Source organism: Patiria miniata, unplaced genomic scaffold (assembly GCF_015706575.1).
Source record: "Patiria miniata isolate m_02_andy unplaced genomic scaffold, ASM1570657v1 HiC_scaffold_1, whole genome shotgun sequence".
Lineage (NCBI taxonomy): Eukaryota > Metazoa > Echinodermata > Asteroidea > Valvatida > Asterinidae > Patiria > Patiria miniata.
In genome coordinates, this window is record NW_024037047.1 from 17,884,805 (window position 1) to 17,907,524 (window position 22,720).

Sequence of the window (22,720 nt, forward strand, 5' to 3'; positions counted from 1 at the left end):
AAAGGACTGAATGGGCCACCCAGTATAAAGAAGAAATAAATAAATAAATAAATAAATAAATTTTCTCTGAGCTTAACCATTATTCATTTCGCACACTTTAATTGATGACGTCATTAAATCGGCTTATATGTGTTGTACAATGTTTGTAATAAGTTAAACGTTGCTAGGGGCAATGTTTCGGATTCCAAGGCACAAAGCCACCTTACGTCCGGTGTTATCGGCAGTGTAATGAAAATAAAATGCAATTTGAAAATGGAACCATTTTACTACCGACGGGGTCCCCTACCTGCACACAAAATCTTGCACAAATCTCCTAGCTACAGTTTCTAAGCCTTCTCGCCTTCAAACCACTTTGAAAAATAATCTCCGATGACCAAGATGTAGAGTTGCCATTTCGTGCCGTGGGAAACCGACCCATGATGTCCATTGCCACCCGTTCTAAGGATTCGCTTACCAACTATTCTGCAAGGGTGCTCGACGCTTTTTAATAACGTTCAAAGTAAACGTTTTATTGTATTCTAGTAACATTTTGTACTGAGCTTTTAAACTATTGCGACATTAAAATTTCTTATGTAATGCGCTATATAAGAATTATTTATTATTTATTTATCATTATTTTTTATTATTATTATTATTAATAAGACATGTCATCGTAATTTCTTGAAGCGGAGGAAGACACCAGTCATTAGGGAGACATTTTCATGTCTCCCTAATGTCACAGCCTCCCTTTAGAGGCAACATTTAAATGTCGTAATTGGGTTACATTTGTTGCTCGTGGTCTAATTAGTAAAATTATCGAAATTCGTGGAAAAAAGACAAGGGAATATTGGGTTAAAGTATAATCATTATATGACTAAGAGGTCCAAAACTAAATTGATTATATCTCTGAATTGACAAAAGCAAATTGACACAACCAGAAGTGGCGATATTCAACGAATTATCGATCATTTGTCCAATGATAAATCCCCGGGACCTGACAATATCACGCCCCGGCTGTTAAAATCATGCTCGGCGATAATCTTACCTATTCTTCGTGACCTGTTTTGTATATCCTTGTCACAAGGCAAGCTTCCTACTCTTTGGAAAAGGGCAAATATCACCCCAAGTTTTGAGTCTGGTGACACAGGCTTGATCTTTAACTACAGTCCCATCGCATTGACTTCGGTGGTTTGTAAAATCATGGAATCCACTATTGCCAATGCCATAACTTCCCATGTCACAAATCATTTGCTTTTGTCATCCAAGCAGCATGGGTTTGTAAAAGGGCGATCCTGTGTGACTCAGCTTCTGAATGTTACCAACAATTGGCTAACCATTCTTGATAAACCTAGTCCACCCAAAATTGATGCCGTTTTTCTCGATTTTGCAAAGGCCTTTGATGTAATGCCTCATGACATTCTACTTCAAAAGCTAGCTTGTCAATACAATATTACTGGCAATGTTTGGAAGTGGATTAAGTTTTTCATCTCAGGTCGTTATCAGCGGGTTCTGTACAAAGGTAGCTTTTCACCCTGGCTTCCAGTATCATCAGGAGTACCCCCAGGGTAGTGTTTTAGGGCCGCTTTTGTTCAACTTGTTTATTAATGACCTTCCCTCATGTACTTCTTCTGCCTGTCTGTTGTTTGCAGATGATACATTATTATTCAGACCTATATCTTGCCAACAGGATGAACGTATTTTACAGGAGGATCTTAATCAAATCCACAGGTGGTGTGTAGACAACAGGATGAATCTAAATATTAAGGAAACGAAAGTTATGCGTATAACTTGTTCTAGAAATCCCGGTGTTCCTACGTATAATATTAATAATTCTCCTCTTGATGTTGTCGCAAATTACAAATATCTGGGTATTGTTTTAAACAGTAAATTAACTTGGAATGATCACGTGAACTATGTTGTTTCTAAGGCCAACAAAATGTTGGGCTTCATATTTAGTGTTGCCAAGGACATATCTCAGGAGGTCAAATTAGCACTCTACAATGCCTTGGTTTTACCCATTTTAGAATATGGTCAGCCAGTGTGGCACATTCATAATAATAATCTCATTGATAAGATTGAAAGTGTTCAGCGTCGCGCTACAAGAATGATCCTAAAACTGAGAAGAATGGAAATGAACTACAATGACCGACTGAATCTTTTAAATTGGTCCTCTCTTGTGGCACGACGCAAGTTCCTTTTTATCTCACATGTCATGAAAGCACTGTATGGCCTCATTACTAATAACATTGTTAGACACGGCATTGTGGTCAACGGTCGACACCCAGAAACAGAGCGGTTTTGTCATTTAGAGCTCGCACACAAAGACTTCACGGCTCTGCAGTGAATGTGTTTGCTCGTGAATGGGACGAGCTACCGGAATCTCAGAGGTCTGGCGTCGTTGAAATGTCATTAAATAGCTGGATCAATTCCCTAAGATGCCACCTCTGCCGACCACAGTAACTGTACTGGGTCCTTTTAGTTCTTTGTGTATTTTTAACTGGGGGGGGGGTGATATTTTATCTCATCTCTTGCTTTAAAGTGAAAAGGGTTTCGGATGGCGCCGTGTGGAGGGAGATCTCTTCTTGAAAACCGGTTCTTTTCAGAACCATACTTCTTCCAGGAAGAGATTTCTTTCCACATGGCATTGCCCGTGATTCTGTCCACTTTAATGCCAGCTGCCATGCATAGCTTCAAGGCGTATATCGTTTGTTTAATAGGGTTTTTTGTATCATTTCGGTTTGCAGTAACACCATGTGGTGATAACTGCTGCTCAGCAGATGTTTAGTTCTGAAAAGAACTTGTCGTGCTTTTTTTTTTTTTTGGCTAATTCTCAACTGTTTTTTTTTTCTCTGGGGTAATATTACGTCTTTTTACTTGCAACGAAACCTTTTTTACTGGGGGGGTGGCATTTTTCTCATGTTTTGTTGAATTATTTTCCTTATTAATTTTTTCTAATATTTGTTTTTTTTATTGCGTGTATTGAAACTTTTTAATTTTTTTAATGTTTAATGTGGACATCCACAATAATTGGGTCTTTGAACTATAATGGGGGGGGGGGGGAATTTTTTACCCGTTCTTTTTGTTGGACTATTTTTTTTTTTTTTTTTTTTTGCTTTTTATCTTGTTTGTGTTAATTTTAGGGGACGATAACTTTTTAGCATTTATACCTCTGCCATTTTTAATATATGCTTTTTTTGTTAACACATTTTTATAGATTTTTATAGATTTATATATATTCTTTGTGTAGCCAGAGGTATTGGAATTGAAGGCCTTCGGGCCACAGTTTTTAGGTAAACTTTTTTAATTCCGGGCATATGCCCCTGGCTTTCGTCATGTTCGTTTTTGTTTTCTTAGTTTTTGGTTTTCTCTATATGTGAATGTTTGTTGTTTGTGTTTTTAATGCCGAATAAATAATAATAATAATAATAATAATAACAATAATAATAAATATTAGTAGTAAATAAGATCAAACAAATACTATTGGAAAGCCCAGTCTTTGTTCTTTAATATTATGCCAAGTAAGAATGACTTATTTTGAAATTTCATATTTAACCTATTTTATTGTACCATTTTTTTTTAGACAGGCTGTAGTAATAATAATAAATATAATAATAGGTATATGAATAATAATGAAAAAACTCAGGCCGAACCCTTAATCCAAGTGTTTACCAACACAGACAAGCGTGTGACCGGTAATCCTCTACTTCCTAATTATACAGTGCCGACTTTAAACAAAGCTTTTATGCGCCAAAAAAATCCCGCTCCACCTGCTTCTTTTGTTTGTATTATGCTGGAGGGACTTAGCAACAATGTTCCCGCGCTTTAGGAGAATATTAATGAGTGCATTGTGTTTACGCAAGGCCGTCCAACCTCGCCTGTTAGTCAGGTGGCTTATTTGACAAGATCGTGGTTGACTGGCCCAAAGCACAAAACTTTGAAGATAGATTCATATAGCGCTAGGCCTATAGAGAAGAAGAGGTACTTAAAATCGTTAGGGAAGGGTACCTAATTTACATAAATTGTATTTAGCTGCCGTGTGTGATATACTTGTTCCAATTTTCCAGTGTCACATGGAATTTGGACCCAATGAAATCTGGTGCCTTGTAACGTTTCATTGGTTGAACGTTCATATTCATGGGCGTCGCCAGGATTTTTGTCTAGAGGGGGCAAAACATATTTTTGCCAAAAAATGCTTGTATTTCTCAACACATTCTCGATTTATCATATTTAGAGGGGGTCAGGGACATTTTGCCACCCCGCCACCCACTAAATTTACATCACTATGACTTCGCGCCTCTTTTTCTTTTCTTTTTTCTCTTCCTTCCCCCCCCCTTTTTTTGCTTTTCCGGGGCGGGGGGGGGGCAAGTGCCCCCCCTTGCCCCCCCCCCCCCCTTGCGACGCCCATGTTCATATTCCTCACGTTGGTATGCGTAATAGTACCAGTGAATCAGTATTCATAAATACCGAAGACAGTTTACTCATTCATATTGGTCGAGAGCCCGTCACGTGGCCGGTCTTAAACGGATGAAAAAGATATGGTTAGCTGGTCTTAACACTTTTCCAGTGTCACATTACAATTTGGACTCCCATGACATCTGGTGCCTTTTAACGTTTCATTGGTTGGACGTTCACATTCCTCACGTTGGTATGCGTAATAGTACCAGTGAATCAGTATTCATAAATACCGAAGACAGTTTACTCGTTCCTATTGGTCGAGAGCCCGTCACGTGGCCGGTTTTTAACGGATGATAAAGACATGGCTAGCTGGTCTTAAACACCTTTCCAGTTTCACATTACAATTTGGACTCCCATGAAATCTGGTGCCTTTGAACGTTTCATTGGTTGGACGTTCACATTCCTCACGTTGGCATGCGCAATACTACCAGTGAATCAGTATTCATGGTCCGAAATAAACACTACACCAGCCCAGCTGCGTTTTGCGCGACATCGCGCAGTGCGCGTGACGCTCACGCTAATCTCCTTATAAGTTAAGGGATTGTAGAGGGACATTCCATATTATAGTCAGAGGGGTGTTTGATACAACATGAAGTAAACTACCTCCCAAACATTTAGTCCATTTATTTCCTTCCACTCATCTCCAAAAAAGAGAGAAAATATTGATCCATGCTAGTGCTAGTAGTTATGGACGTTTAAAAGAACCAATTTATAGCTGTCCATTGTGCCATAAGGAGCTTGTGTATGTTGCGTTCGCGAATTGCATAGTTTTTCCTCACCAATCCATTCCAATCCATGGGTGTCATGACAAATCCCTAATCCTAGTGTTTATTAACACCGACAAGCATCTGACCGGTAATCCTCTAATCCTATACAGCCCCTACCTCAAAGGAGCTTTTATGCACAAAAAGTGCCCGTTCCACCTGCTTTTTTTGTTTGTATTATGCCGTAGGGACTTAGCAACAATGGTCTCGCGCTGAAGGGGAATATTTACGAGTATATCGTTTTTTTTTGCATGGCCGTCCAACCTCGCCTGATTATTCTATTCTAAGCATTTTGAGCAACCTTTAACTGCATGAAGCAGTCTAAAAAGTGACTCCAAAAGGACCAACAAAACATAAACATTTGTAAAATGCGAAAAAGCCCGGTGTTCCGTTTTCAAACAGACATACAGCTCTAGTTTTCTTTTTATTATTGTTGGAAAGTGCGTGACTCCAGTACAGTTTTGCATAGGCCTAAGACATGTCTTCAGAAAGTGTGGAGTAAGAGACCGCTTCAGCTTAATCTGTTGTTGCAGACGCTAGTGTTACACCATCTCAGAGGAAAATTCGACGAGATTTGTTTGCCGACCAAAACAACACGTAGTTTTCATGGTTGCGAAGGCGAAGCTAGGGCCGTTGATGGGCAAAGTTATACGCTATAACAGAACAGTGAAATTCATGCACCCCTAAAAAAACATGCCTTTTTTTGAACGTTGTGCTTCTCCGAACATTGTGCTCAGTGTGATTGCAATGTTAAATTATAATGGAAGAAGACATTCTTAATTTCATACCAGTGAGCAAAATCGCCGTCATTGGCGCCGAAACGTCAATACTGGTTACTGGTAAAGCTGACTTTCAAGTCGGGAAGAAATTGTTCGAAAACTTCTCCAAATCTATGTATTTACCTCAATTTCTAGAAATCTACTCATGTTGTTATTTCACGAGTAGTTAAACACTTATGTCATCTAGATATATTCCTAATTTCAGCTTAAGCTGTTGTTGCAAACGCTAGTGTTACACCTTGAACTATCTCAGAGGAACATTTCGACGAGATTTTTTGTCAAACAAATTGCAAAACAACACGTGGATTTCAGCAAAGACCCTGAGCGTTTAAGGAGCTACGGTTGACTGATTTTGGCCCAGCAACACAATGACAAAATGCATATTAGCATATTCATTAGCGTCACTCGGCGTGACTTGGCGTGGGTCTCGGATCGACCAATGGAAGCCGGCAAAAGGGTGATATTTATCAATTAATAACTCGTGAAGAAGGCTTTTATGCTTTTGTTTTACTGCACGCCATAATGTACTGGAGCATTATCAATATTCGCGAGGCTTGAAAAGATTGACAGATTTTGCAAACACCAGTGTTACAACTTTTAAAAATGCACGTAGACAGTGATGTAGTGCCTTGATGCTGGGCCTTGGCCTTAAGGCTGGACTTTAGGGTCTTGGCCTTGGCCTCGAGGCTTAAGGGCAAAGCCTTGGCCTTGGCCTTGGCCTTGAGGGATCAGTGCCTTGCAATCTCTTGCCTTGCAAGAGTCAAGGCTCTTCAAGGCCCATAGATTTTTGCATTTTCCAGATAAATCTATTTGAAATTTTGCTGTTACCATTTTAATCGTGTCACCATGTAGGAGGGAAACACCCTATAGATTTGTGTGTTGGGCACACTTCCACTTTTAAAGCATCATATTTTGTTACCATTGTAGTAGATTTGCTGCAACAATATTCTGTACTAGTATTCTGTACTATAATAATAGGTATATGAATAATAATGAAAAAAACTCAGGCCGAATCCTTAATCCAAGTGTTTACCAACACAGACAAGCGTGTGACCGGTAATCCTCTACTTCCTAATTATACAGTGCCGACTTTAAACAAAGCTTTTATGCGCCAAAAAATGTTCCCGCTCCACCTGCTTCTTTTGTTTGTATTATGCTGGAGGGACTTAGCAACAATGTTCCCGCGCTTTAGGAGAATATTAATGAGTGCATTGTGTTTACGCAAGGCCGTCCAACCTCGCCTGTTAGTCAGGTGGCTTATTTGACAAGATCGTGGTTGACTGGCCCAAAGCACAAAACTTTGAAGATAGATTCTTATAGCGCTAGGCCTATAGAGAAGAAGAGGTACTTAAAATCGTTAGGGAAGGGTACCTAATTTACATAAATTGTATTTAGCTGCCGTGTGAGATATACTTGTTCCAATTTTCCAGTGTCACATGAAATTTGGACCCAATGAAATCTGGTGCCTTGCAACGTTTCATTGGTTGAACGTTCATATTCATGGGCGTCGCCAGGATTTTTGTCTAGAAGGGGCAAAACATATTTTTGCCAAAAAATGCTTGTATTTCTCAACACATTCTCGATTTATCATATTTAGAGGGGGTCAGGGACATTTTGCCACACCGCCACCCACTAAATTTACATCACTATGACTTCGCGCCTCTTTTTCTTTTCTTTTTTTCTCTTCCTTCCCCCCCCCCCTTTTTTTTGCTTTTCCGGGGCGGGGGGGGGGGGGGGGGGAGGCAAGTGCCCCCCTTGCCCCCCCCCCCCTTGCGACGCCCATGTTCATATTCCTCACTTTGGTATGCGAAATAATACCAGTGAATCAGTATTCATAAATACCTAAGACAGTTTACTCATTCATATTGGTCGAGAGCCCGTCACGTGGCCGGTCTTAAACGGATGAAAAAGATATGGTTAGCTGGTCTTAACACTTTTCCAGTGTCACATGAAATTTGGACTCCCATGACATCTGGTGCCTTTTAACGTTTCATTCGTTAAACGGATATTCCTCACGTTGATATGCGTAATAGTACCAGTGAATCAGTATTCATAAATACCGAAGACAGTTTACTCATTCCTATTGGTCGAGAGCCCGTCACGTGGCCGGTCTTAAACGGATGATAAAGACATGGCTAGCTGGTCTTAAACACTTTTCCAGTTTCACATTACAATTTGGACTCCCATGAAATCTGGTGCCTTTGAACGTTTCATTGGTTGGACGTTCACATTCCTCACGTTGGCATGCGCAATACTACCAGTGAATCAGTATTCATGGTCCGAAATAAACACTACACCAGCCCAGCTGCGTTTTGCGCGACATCGCGCAGTGCGCGTGACGCTCACGCTAATCTCCTTAAAAGTTAAGGGATTGTAGAGGGACATTCCATATTATAGTCAGAGGGGTGTTTGATACAACATGAAGTAAACTACCTCCCAAACATTTAGTCCATTTATTTCCTTCCACTCATCTCCAAAAAAGAGAGAAAATATTGATCCATGCTAGTGCTAGTAGTTATGGACGTTTAAAAGAACCAATTTATAGCTGTCCATTGTGCCATAAGGAGCTTGTGTATGTTGCGTTCGCGAATTGCATAGTTTTTCCTCATCAATCCATTCCAATCCATGGGTGTCATGACAAATCCCTAATCCTAGTGTTTATTAACACCGACAAGCATCTGACCGGTAATCCTCTAATCCTATACAGCCCCTACCTCAAAGGAGCTTTTATGCACAAAAAGTGCCCGTTCCACCTGCTTTTTTTGTTTGTATTATGCTGTAGGGACTTAGCAACAATGGTCTCGCGCTGAAGGAGAATATTTACGAGTATATCGTTTTTTTTTGCATGGCCGTCCAACCTTGCCTGATTATTCTATTCTAAGCATTTTGAGCAATCTTTAACTGCATGAAGCAGTCTAAAAAGTGACTCCAAAAGGACCAACAAAACATAAACATTTGTAAAATGCGAAAAAGCCCGGTGTTCCGTTTTCAAACAGACATACAGCTCTAGTTTACTTTTTATTATTGTTGAAAAGTGCGTGACTCCAGTACAGTTTTGCATAGGCCTAAGACATGTCTTCAGAAAGTGTGGAGTAAGAGACCGCTTCAGCTTAATCTGTTGTTGCAGACGCTAGTGTTACACCATCTCAGAGGAAAATTCGACGAGATTTGTTTGCCGACCAAAACAACACGTAGTTTTCATGGTTGCGAAGGCGAAGCTAGGGCCGTTGATGGGCAAAGTTATACGCTATAACAGAACAGTGAAATTCATGCACCCCTAAAAAACATGCCTTTTTTTGAACGTTGTGCTTTTCCGAACATTATGCTCAGTGTGATTGCAATGTTAAATTATAATGGAAGAAGACATTCTTAATTTCATACCAGTGAGCAAAATCGCCGTCATTGGCGCCGAAACGTCAATACTGGTTACTGGTAAAGCTGACTTTCAAGTCGGGAAGAAATTGTTCGAAAACTTCTCCAAATCTATGTATTTACCTCAATTTCTAGAAATCTACTCATGTTGTTATTTCACGAGTAGTTAAACACTTATGTCATCTAGATATATTCCTAATTTCAGCTTAAGCTGTTGTTGCAAACGCTAGTGTTACACCTTGAACTATCTCAGAGGAACATTTCGACGAGATTTTTTGTCAAACAAATTGCAAAACAACACGTGGATTTCAGCAAAGACCCTGAGCGTTTAAGGAGCTACGGTTGACTGATTTTGGCCCAGCAACACAATGACAAAATGCATATTAGCATATTCATTAGCGTCACTCGGCGTGACTTGGCGTGGGTCTCGGATCGACCAATGGAAGCCGGCAAAAGGGTGATATTTATCAATTAATAACTCGTGAAGAAGGCTTTTATGCTTTTGTTTTACTGCACGCCATAATGTACTGGAGCATTATCAATATTCGCGAGGCTTGAAAAGATTGACAGATTTTGCAAACACCAGTGTTACAACTTTTAAAAATGCACGTAGACAGTGATGTAGTGCCTTGATGCTGGGCCTTGGCCTTAAGGCTGGACTTTAGGGTCTTGGCCTTGGCCTCGAGGCTTAAGGGCAAAGCCTTGGCCTTGGCCTTGGCCTTGAGGGATCAGTGCCTTGCAATCTCTTGCCTTGCAAGAGTCAAGGCTCTTCAAGGCCCATAGATTTTTGCATTTTCCAGATAAATCTATTTGAAATTTTGCTGTTACCATTTTAATCGTGTCACCATGTAGGAGGGAAACACCCTATAGATTTGTGTGTTGGGCACACTTCCACTTTTAAAGCATCATATTTTGTTACCATTGTAGTAGATTTGCTGCAACAATATTCTGTACTAGTATTCTGTACTATAATAATAGGTATATGAATAATAATGAAAAAAACTCAGGCCGAATCCTTAATCCAAGTGTTTACCAACACAGACAAGCGTGTGACCGGTAATCCTCTACTTCCTAATTATACAGTGCCGACTTTAAACAAAGCTTTTATGCGCCAAAAAATGTTCCCGCTCCACCTGCCTCTTTTGTTTGTATTATGCTGGAGGGACTTAGCAACAATGTTCCCGCGCTTTAGGAGAATATTAATGAGTGCATTGTGTTTACGCAAGGCCGTCCAACCTCGCCTGTTAGTCAGGTGGCTTATTTGACAAGATCGTGGTTGACTGGCCCAAAGCACAAAACTTTGAAGATAGATTCTTATAGCGCTAGGCCTATAGAGAAGAAGAGGTACTTAAAATCGTTAGGGAAGGGTACCTAATTTACATAAATTGTATTTAGCTGCCGTGTGAGATATACTTGTTCCAATTTTCCAGTGTCACATGAAATTTGGACCCAATGAAATCTGGTGCCTTGCAACGTTTCATTGGTTGAACGTTCATATTCATGGGCGTCGCCAGGATTTTTGTCTAGAAGGGGCAAAACATATTTTTGCCAAAAAATGCTTGTATTTCTCAACACATTCTCGATTTATCATATTTAGAGGGGGTCAGGGACATTTTGCCACACCGCCACCCACTAAATTTACATCACTATGACTTCGCGCCTCTTTTTCTTTTCTTTTTTTCTCTTCCTTCCCCCCCCCTTTTTTTTGCTTTTCCGGGGCGGGGGGGGGGGGGGGAGGCAAGTGCCCCCCTTGCCCCCCCCCCCCCTTGCGACGCCCATGTTCATATTCCTCACTTTGGTATGCGAAATAATACCAGTGAATCAGTATTCATAAATACCTAAGACAGTTTACTCATTCATATTGGTCGAGAGCCCGTCACGTGGCCGGTCTTAAACGGATGAAAAAGATATGGTTAGCTGGTCTTAACACTTTTCCAGTGTCACATGAAATTTGGACTCCCATGACATCTGGTGCCTTTTAACGTTTCATTCGTTAAACGGATATTCCTCACGTTGATATGCGTAATAGTACCAGTGAATCAGTATTCATAAATACCGAAGACAGTTTACTCATTCCTATTGGTCGAGAGCCCGTCACGTGGCCGGTCTTAAACGGATGATAAAGACATGGCTAGCTGGTCTTAAACACTTTTCCAGTTTCACATTACAATTTGGACTCCCATGAAATCTGGTGCCTTTGAACGTTTCATTGGTTGGACGTTCACATTCCTCACGTTGGCATGCGCAATACTACCAGTGAATCAGTATTCATGGTCCGAAATAAACACTACACCAGCCCAGCTGCGTTTTGCGCGACATCGCGCAGTGCGCGTGACGCTCACGCTAATCTCCTTAAAAGTTAAGGGATTGTAGAGGGACATTCCATATTATAGTCAGAGGGGTGTTTGATACAACATGAAGTAAACTACCTCCCAAACATTTAGTCCATTTATTTCCTTCCACTCATCTCCAAAAAAGAGAGAAAATATTGATCCATGCTAGTGCTAGTAGTTATGGACGTTTAAAAGAACCAATTTATAGCTGTCCATTGTGCCATAAGGAGCTTGTGTATGTTGCGTTCGCGAATTGCATAGTTTTTCCTCATCAATCCATTCCAATCCATGGGTGTCATGACAAATCCCTAATCCTAGTGTTTATTAACACCGACAAGCATCTGACCGGTAATCCTCTAATCCTATACAGCCCCTACCTCAAAGGAGCTTTTATGCACAAAAAGTGCCCGTTCCACCTGCTTTTTTTGTTTGTATTATGCTGTAGGGACTTAGCAACAATGGTCTCGCGCTGAAGGAGAATATTTACGAGTATATCGTTTTTTTTTGCATGGCCGTCCAACCTTGCCTGATTATTCTATTCTAAGCATTTTGAGCAATCTTTAACTGCATGAAGCAGTCTAAAAAGTGACTCCAAAAGGACCAACAAAACATAAACATTTGTAAAATGCGAAAAAGCCCGGTGTTCCGTTTTCAAACAGACATACAGCTCTAGTTTACTTTTTATTATTGTTGAAAAGTGCGTGACTCCAGTACAGTTTTGCATAGGCCTAAGACATGTCTTCAGAAAGTGTGGAGTAAGAGACCGCTTCAGCTTAATCTGTTGTTGCAGACGCTAGTGTTACACCATCTCAGAGGAAAATTCGACGAGATTTGTTTGCCGACCAAAACAACACGTAGTTTTCATGGTTGCGAAGGCGAAGCTAGGGCCGTTGATGGGCAAAGTTATACGCTATAACAGAACAGTGAAATTCATGCACCCCTAAAAAACATGCCTTTTTTTGAACGTTGTGCTTTTCCGAACATTATGCTCAGTGTGATTGCAATGTTAAATTATAATGGAAGAAGACATTCTTAATTTCATACAAGTGAGCAAAATCGCCGTCATTGGCGCCGAAACGTCAATACTGGTTACTGGTAAAGCTGACTTTCAAGTCGGGAAGAAATTGTTCGAAAACTTCTCCAAATCTATGTATTTATCTCAATTTCTAGAAATCTACTCATGTTGTTATTTCACGAGTAGTTAAACACTTATGTCATCTAGATATATTCCGAATTTCAGCTTAAGCTGTTGTTGCAAACGCTAGTGTTACACCTTGAACTATCTCAGAGGAACATTTCGACGAGATTTTTTGTCAAACAAATTGCAAAACAACATGTGGATTTCAGCAAAGACCCTGAGCGTCTAAGGAGCTACGGTTGACTGATTTTTGCCCAGCAACACAATGACAAAATGCATATTAGCATATTCATTAGCGTCACTCGGCGTGACTTGGCGTGGGTCTCGGATCGACCAATGGAAGCCGGCAAAAGGGTGATATTTATCAATTAATAACTCGTGAAGAAGGCTTTTATGCTTTTGTTTTACTGCACGCCATAATGTATTGGAGCATTATCAATATTCGCGAGGCTTGAAAAGATTGACAGATTTTGCAAACACCAGTGTTACAACTTTTAAAAATGCACGTAGACAGTGATGTAGTGCCTTGATGCTGGGCCTTGGCCTTAAGGCTGCCTTAAGGCTGGACTTTAGGGCCTTGGCCTTGGCCTCGAGGCTTAAGGGCAAAGCCTTGGCCTTGGCTTTGGCCTTGAGGGATCAGTGCCTTGCAATCTCTTGCCTTGCAAGAGTCAAGGCCCTTCAAGGCCCATAGATTTTTGCATTTTCCAGATAAATCTATTTGAAATTTTGCTGTTACCATTTTAATCGTGTCACCATGTAGGAGGGAAACACCCTATAGATTTATGTGTTGGGCACACTTCCACTTTTAAAGCATCATATTTTGTTACCATTGTAGTAGATTTGCTGCAACAATATTCTGTACTAGTATTCTGTACTATAATAATAGGTATATGAATAATAATGAAAAAACTCAGGCCGAATCCTTAATCCAAGTGTTTACCAACACAGACAAGCGTGTGACCGGTAATCCTCTACTTCCTAATTATACAGTGCCGACTTTAAACAAAGCTTTTATGCGCCAAAAAATGTTCCCGCTCCACCTGCTTCTTTTGTTTGTATTATGCTGGAGGGACTTAGCAACAATGTTCCCGCGCTTTAGGAGAATATTAATGAGTGCATTGTGTTTACGCAAGGCCGTCCAACCTCGCCTGTTAGTCAGGTGGCTTATTTGACAAGATCGTGGTTGACTGGCCCAAAGCACAAAACTTTGAAGATAGATTCTTATAGCGCTAGGCCTATAGAGAAGAAGAGGTACTTAAAATCGTTAGGGAAGGGTACCTAATTTACATAAATTGTATTTAGCTGCCGTGTGAGATATACTTGTTCCAATTTTCCAGTGTCACATGAAATTTGGACCCAATGAAATCTGGTGCCTTGCAACGTTTCATTGGTTGAACGTTCATATTCATGGGCGTCGCCAGGATTTTTGTCTAGAGGGGGCAAAACATATTTTTGCCAAAAAATGCTTGTATTTCTCAACACATTCTCGATTTATCATATTTAGAGGGGGTCAGGGACATTTTGCCACACCGCCACCCACTAAATTTACATCACTATGACTTCGCGCCTCTTTTTCTTTTCTTTTTTCTCTTCCTTCCCCCCCCCCTTTTTTTTGCTTTTCCGGGGCGGGGGGGGGGGAGGCAAGTGCCCCCCTTGCCCCCCCCCTTGCGACGCCCATGTTCATATTCCTCACTTTGGTATGCGTAATAATACCAGTGAATCAGTATTCATAAATACCTAAGACAGTTTACTCATTCATATTGGTCGAGAGCCCGTCACGTGGCCGGTCTTAAACGGATGAAAAAGATATGGTTAGCTGGTCTTAACACTTTTCCAGTGTCACATGAAATTTGGACTCCCATGACATCTGGTGCCTTTTAACGTTTCATTGGTTGAACGGATATTCCTCACGTTGATATGCGTAATAGTACCAGTGAATCAGTATTCATAAATACCGAAGACAGTTTACTCATTCCTATTGGTCGAGAGCCCGTCACGTGGCCGGTCTTAAACGGATGATAAAGACATGGCTAGCTGGTCTTAAACACTTTTCCAGTTTCACATTACAATTTGGACTCCCATGAAATCTGGTGCCTTTGAACGTTTCATTGGTTGGACGTTCACATTCCTCACGTTGGCATGCGCAATACTACCAGTGAATCAGTATTCATGGTCCGAAATAAACACTACACCAGCCCAGCTGCGTTTTGCGCGACATCGCGCAGTGCGCGTGACGCTCACGCTAATCTCCTTATAAGTTAAGGGATTGTAGAGGGACATTCCATATTATAGTCAGAGGGGTGTTTGATACAACATGAAGTAAACTACCTCCCAAACATTTAGTCCATTTATTTCCTTCCACTCATCTCCAAAAAAGAGAGAAAATATTGATCCATGCTAGTGCTAGTAGTTATGGACGTTTAAAAGAACCAATTTATAGCTGTCCATTGTGCCATAAGGAGCTTGTGTATGTTGCGTTCGCGAATTGCATAGTTTTTCCTCATCAATCCATTCCAATCCATGGGTGTCATGACAAATCCCTAATCCTAGTGTTTATTAACACCGACAAGCATCTGACCGGTAATCCTCTAATCCTATACAGCCCCTACCTCAAAGGAGCTTTTATGCACAAAAAGTGCCCGTTCCACCTGCTTTATTTGTTTGTATTATGCTGTAGGGACTTAGCAACAATGGTCTTGCGCTGAAGGAGAATATTTAAGAGTGCATTGTTTTTATGCATAGCCGTCCAACCTCGCCTGATTATTCTATTCTAAGCATTTTGAGCAACCTTTAACTGCATGAAGCAGTCTAAAAAGTGACTCCAAAATGACCAACAAAACATAAACATTTGTAAAATGCGAAAAAAGCCCGGTGTTCCGTTTTCAAACAGACATACAGCTCTAGTTTACTTTTTATTATTGTTGGAAAGTGCGTGACTCCAGTACAGTTTTGCATAGGCCTAAGACATGTCTTCAGAAAGTGTGGAGTAAGAGACCGCTTCAGCTTAATCTGTTGTTGCAGACGCTAGTGTTACACCATCTCAGAGGAAAATTCGACGAGATTTGTTTGCCGACCAAAACAACACGTAGTTTTCATGGTTGCGAAGGCGAAGCTAGGGCCGTTGATGGGCAAAGTAATACGCTATAACAGAACAGTGAAATTCATGCACCCCTAAAAAACATGCCTTTTTGTGAACGTTGTGTTTCTCCGAACATTATGCTCAGTGTGATTGCAATGTTAAATTATAATGGAAGAAGACATTCTTAATTTCAAACCAGTGAGCAAAATCGCCGTCATTGACGCCGAAACGTCAATCCTGGTTACTGGAAAAGCTGACCTTCAAGTCGGGATGAAATTGTTCGAAAACTTCTCCAAAGTTTTTGTCATTTTTATCAGCCATCTGTTTTCCAGCCCTTTTTATCAGCTCCTTTTATCTGCCCTTTTTACCTGGATGGGAATTCCAATTGACTTTAATCCGGTTTATTCTGTTATTTGTAATTGTTAAACTTGTGGCCCGTTTTGTAGGGTTTTGTCATTTTTATCAGCCCTTTTTTTTTTCCCTCCCTTTTTTTCAGTTCTTTTTTCAGCCCTTTTTATCAGCCCGGATTTTTTTACTTGGATGGGAATTCCAATTGTCTTTAGTCCTGTTTATACAGTTCTGGGGGTGGCCATTGTTTTGGTGCGTTTTTTTCTTTTTGGTGTGGATGGGGTCTTCTTGATATTTTCCAGTTTTGGGGTTTGTTTTTTCATTTCGGTTATCATTATCGATTTCTATCTGAACATTTGTAATTTTACCTTAATTTGTAATCAGGGGTATGGATGAGCACATCATTTGATGACAGTTTTTATACTCTTGTTCATTCCGTGACAGCCCCTGCTTACATTTTAGATTGTACTTATGAACTGTCTAAAGATTTAAAATCAAATAAAAAAATAAATAAATAAATCTATGTATTTATCTCAATTTCTAGAAAACTACTCAAGTTGTTATTTCAGCTGAAGCTGTTGTTGCAAACGCTAGTGTTCCTCTTGAACTATCTCAGAGGAACATTTCGACGAGAGTTTTTGTCGACCAAATTGCAAAACAACATGTGGTTTTCAGCAAAGACCCTGAGCGTCTAGGGAGCTATGGTTGACTGATTTTGACCCGGCAACACAATGACAAAGTGCATATTAGCATATTCATTAGAGTCACTCGGCGTGACTTGGCGTGGGTCTCGGTATCGACCAATGGAAGACGGCAAAAGGGTGATATTTATCAAATAATAAGGCTTAAATGCTATTTTTTGTACTGCACATCATAATGGATTGGAGCAATACTAATATTCGTGAGGCTTGAAAAGATTGACAGATTTTGCAAACACCAGTGTTACAACCTATTATTCCAATTTCAACGAAATGTAATGAACATTATCAAGACGATTTTTAGCACATACTTGGATCATTATAAGGGAAAGTTGCAAGAAGATACGGTGTTCAAAACGAGAAAAATTATTGTTCAAAGATTTTGCCCGCCTGTGCGAACATGTCTGTGTGCATGTAGTTTCATTCACCTTTAGAAATCGCCCCTTGCAACCACACAGCTGACTTAACACATAATTTACCATATTGTTGTCCAATCCAAAATAGATGTGTTCAGCGCGAGAGGTGTTATTTTCTTAATTGTGCATTGATTTGGTGGGATTTGTTCCATGTCATATGTTTTTTGACACCGTCTGCAATAGTTTCATTGATTGAGGAAGTGACACTGCACTTCGAGGGGCAGGTATACAGTATATGTTTGGCACACGCCCTGTTTACAAACTATTATCGTTTAACATGTCATTAAACTCATCAAGTTGAAGGATCCATACTGCAGTTTTTTTTTTACTGATGTTACCGGCAGTGCATGATGCAATGAGTTGAATTGAATATAACTTGAAAACAGAACCATTTTAAAACCGACAATAAGATATGGAAGTGTTGATGGATGCCAAGCACAAAACCAGCATGGTGGCGTCATCAGCCAAAGTTGCCCTCCAGCTGCAAAACATTTGAACTTTTCTGAATTGAAAAAAAAAGTTCGCCAAAATGTTACAATATTGCCCTTTTTAAAGTTCAAATCCATCATTTGATCCGTGTATAGTGGACCATCCAAAGAGAAATATTACACTTTGGCCGGCATTTTTGGGTAATAGCTGGCATCCATGCTAGATCAATATTCTTTGAACCATAGCAAACAAGATATGGGTGAATGCCATCGTTAATTTGGACCCTAAATATACCTAAATTGCATATATTGTTAACCCCTGCCGCGTAATATATCATTCCCATATTTGGGTATTTTCTTTATTTCTAATTTTTTGAAAATTTATTTTAGCGATTCTACTTACACACTTTTACTCAAATAACATTTTCTCAAGTATATAAGTGACTGAATAATTATGAGGACATAGCAACGGTCCAAAATGGCTACTATTATACCCACAAATTTCGCGCATTCTTGTCTCCAGATATTATTAAGTAGTCTTGCCAAACCGCAGTATTGATGAGCATCAAATTCACCAAGTTGCTCACTGGCAAAGTTAGCCTATTAAAACCTTATTGAAAATCATGTGAACAATAATAATAATAATAATCCGCATTCAAGAACGCTCTTGTTAGCAAACTAAATCACAGCGCTTAAAGTATTATTATTACCCCTGATCATTGGATCAACATTCAAAATACCATCTCAGCTCCCTGGGGAGTATACAGCTCGATGCTGTCTGTTAAGCGCAAGCAAGCTTATTTAATCACAATAACCATCTCTGCCCTCACAGGTACCCATTTACTCCTGGGTGGAGAGAAGCAATGAGTGACAAAGTGCCTTGCTTAAGGGCACACCATGATAACATTGCAATATTTAGCTCGGCAAACAAAAACGGGGAAAACGAGCTGGCTGTCCATAAACTGGGCTTAAATTAGGCGAAGGGTCACCTAACGTGCGAGCTAGACTTGAATAAGTTCAAGGACCCCCCCCAAAAAAAAAATGCTTCCAGTAATTATGTCAATGTCAGTATGTTTTATTTCGATTAATTTTCTTTCCAATACTTTTGCGAATTTCCTTAAACCTGTTCAGGTCCCCCACGTTAGGCAACCCTTCACTAATTAGGCCAATCAACAGACACCCTGTTTTCCCCGTTTCTGTTTTAAGGGCTAAATTTCACAACATTATCATTGTTCGCGTGCTGTTCATAAGGTTTTAATTGGGTTAACTGTGCCAGTAAGCAACTTGGTGAATTTGAAGCTCATATACTGATGTTAGCAAGACTACTTGAAGATATCTGGAAACAAGGTAAATGCGCGAAACTTTGGGGTTTAAGAGTATAGCCATTTTCGATCGTTTCTATGTCCTCATAATAATATTCAGTCACTTATATGTTTTAGAAAATGTTATTGAAGTAAGGATTTGTAAGTAGAATCACCTGAACAAAATTTTCAAAAATTAAAAAATAAAGAATATACCCAACTATGAGAATAAATATATTACGCAGCAGGGATTAACAATCTATGTAAATTAGGTATATTTAGGGTCCAAATTAACGATGGCATCCACCCACATCTTGTTTGTTATGGTTTAAAAAATTTATCTAACATGGATGCCGTGAAATTGTTATCTAGAGGACTTTTCCACATTTGGCTGGCCTGTATAATGACTATGTCCGTGGCACAAATAAAGTCATCCGGTACAATTAAGATATTGGGCTTCCATTTGCTGTTACGTCATGAAACCGGAAGCTAGGTGTTATACATACATACATACATACATAGCAGTGACGCACCCAGGATTTGGCTTGGGGCGGAGCTAACGATTTTTCCCCCATTTTTTTTAGAGCGCCCCCCCGGGTGCGCCACTGTTAGGTATCCATTATCATTTCCCATAATTATTTTGGGGCGGTATCATAAGTCTGATGCCTCATAGGTCCGACGCCTCGTAAATCTGAAATTTCGGGCTTATAAGGCGTTGGAATTATGAGGCATAACATTTATTTATTCCGCCTCATAGGTCCGACGCGTCATAAGTCCGACGCCTCATAAGTCCGACACTGGAAAAACAAAGCGTACGAGGCGTCGGACCTATGAGGTGGCGGACCTATGAGGCGTCGGAGCTATGAGGTGTCGGAGCTATGAGGCGTCGGACTTATGAGGCGTCGGAGCTATGAGGCGTCGGACTTATGAGCGGCCCCCATTATTTTCAAAAGTTCCTTTTACTTCATGATGAATATGCATTGTCTCTGAACTATATCAATGTTTACTTTGCATATTGTAACTTAGCTCTCATTCTAACCGGAAATAAGGTGTACGAGTATTTTTAATGAATACTGAAAAGAGATATTTTATGTTCAAATGAGAAGAAATGGTTTTACTGGGAAGGCTGAATGCCCTGGTGCTTTTTCTGTTCTGATATAAAAATTATTCACAACTTATCTGGACAATGTCCAGTGAAATAGTTGTCTGCCCGATCAACCAGCGTTTGTAACTCAACAACGCGAATTTCCAATTCCCAAACCCTGTGTCACGGTCTCACTTCTCCGGCGTGCTAGCTTCTCCGGATGGATTCGGCGGACAGTTGAGCACGTTACATGAGCACGATACATACCCTCACCGACACCAACACCACGAAGAAACACTCTACCGTGTTAAACCATATTTTTTTCGATTTTCAGCTTTTTGGATTTTTAAACATTATTCATCAAGGCCTACCATTGCACGAAGTTTCAAAGCTTCAAGAACTTTACTTTAATAATTACGCTAAGTATCCATGGCCACTTTTGCGCAAAAGTGACATTTTTCGTTTTCACGAAGTAACACTCAAGTTCCATTTACCATTGCAATGCATGGCGCGCACTCTGCTCATAAGTGAGCAAAAACGTTTTCACGAAGTAACACTCTTCTTGTAATAAGTTGTATGAGCGCGCGCGCGCTGACTTGAAGTTGCACTTTCCTCGTGTTGAATACATTGAAGAGTGTTACTTCGTGAAAACAAAAATTTACAGTTTTACAGCCTTTTCGGTTTCACGAACTAACACTCATCTTTTTTCTCTTATTTCTTGTTTATTTAATACACAAACGGGTGAAAAACAGCAGATTTAATAAATTCAATTCATCAAGTGTCTACAACGAGAAACCCAACTGAAAATACTCTGTCGTTTTGACGCAAAGTATTGTTTTAGAAGGCGTTCAACTTTAGTAGCCGTTTTCTCCGATTGCTAGTTTTTACTGGTATGTAGATGGGTAGTGTCGGTGATTACTGATGTGTCCGCTGTGCTTACTTTTCCTCGGGCTGTATTACCAAGCCAATAATAACACAGTGAGGGACATACAAGAATGTGTTATGTAACACTTCCCCCATGGTCTTGCAATAATTCTGATTTTTGTTCCCAGCGTACGTCTTGGGTGTGTGTGTGGGTCTGGGTGAGCGGGTGTGGGTGTGTGTGGGTGCACTTTCTGGGCCATACCAATAATTATTGAACCTGTGATATGAGTTTTACACTTTCAGGTTCGATACCAATAAATATGCTTTGCATTTGTTTATCAAAACTCAGTGTGGAAGTTTAGTTGTGAATTGTGCCCTTTGATATAGGACACTTGATGGACATTTCAAACTGCGTCAATGGCGCAAAGATTTTGCTGCGAAAACACGTTAACAATTGTTTGTAGTTGAAATGTTCTCGTTCAAAAAATAAAGGAAACACAATTATTTGTGTTATCTTTTATTTGTCCCACCCAGAATTTGTGGAATCAGACGAGGCTAACAGCTTCTTGGCCAATCGTGGCATTTCAAAGCGAGGCCTTCACGAGGAATGCTGCCACGAGGGATGCAGCAATAGAGAAGTACGCAAACACTGCTAAAGAAAACACCAGAAGAGAATCCGGACAAAACTGACTTCGTGATACCCAAAAGGTCTACTGGTTATGTTTGCATTCGCTCGCATTAAAATTAAATTGGTGGTGGTTTGTTATTAAAATAACAATAACAATGAACTGACTTTTTCTTGAATATTGGCGTATTGTATATTTCCGTTTATTTTGGCTCGCTTTTTAAAATGCAAATGGTGGTGGGTTTTTCTTTTTCTTTTTGCTCTGGTTGGGGTTATTACAAAATATTACATATGTACTCACACGATAAATTGCCGCCTAAGATAACGAGCATTGTAAGAAACAACCAATCTATGCTTTTCATATGAAAACACATATAATTAAGGAAAATGCAAGTCTTTGGCAACACTCTATCTCTCTCTCAGGGGTTCAAACAGCTCCAATCAACCTCACTTGATCCAGTTTAAACATTAACAAATAACAGACACGAACGGGAGTTAAGTTTAGATGTCGATATGCGGAGAGCATCATATATGTGGTGGTGATTTTGAAAGCATATTCTTATATATGTATACTTATTATGATGGAGACTCTTAATCTCCATTACACAAATTGAATTACATTTTTTGTCTTGTTTTTGTGAATTTGTATCTTTAATTGTCTTAGCAATAACCTCAGTTCAATCTAAAGGGTTTTACTGAGACAATTTTTGTTTAAAACAACTTATTCAGATCAAATTTTGATCTAGATTATTTTGCCTTATTGGGTTTTCTTGAATTATCTCACCAGTAACGTACTTTCATTCTACAAGTAGATGACATTAAAAGTTACATGCAAAGCAGTTAGATTGAGTGAGTGTTTCCTGAATGTCTTGTAGTTGGATTGTAAATGTTTACAACTTTGTTAAGGACGAGCGGCCCTGGTCCGGTCTAAGGAGCCCGACATAACCAAACAGAAAAAAACTACAGGAACTATGAGTCAGTAAAAATGAAGCCAACAGCAAGTCAATCAAAAACCATTAAATACAATTATTACACAGTATGTTAATTATTAGAAACA

At 39.8% G+C, this 22,720-nt stretch overlaps 1 protein-coding gene across 1 annotated transcript in view; it reads left to right on the plus strand.

Annotated features, from left to right (window-relative positions):
• The window catches only part of LOC119731200 (hemicentin-1-like), a 58,394-nt gene extending 36,700 nt beyond the window's left edge, over nucleotides 1-21,694 (plus strand). Inside the window, exon 26 of the mRNA XM_038204277.1 lies at nucleotides 21,573-21,694. Within this exon, the coding sequence (XP_038060205.1) occupies nucleotides 21,573-21,694 (122 nt within the window). The remainder of the gene's footprint in view (nucleotides 1-21,572) is intronic.
• Nucleotides 21,695-22,720: the final 1,026 nt, after the last annotated feature.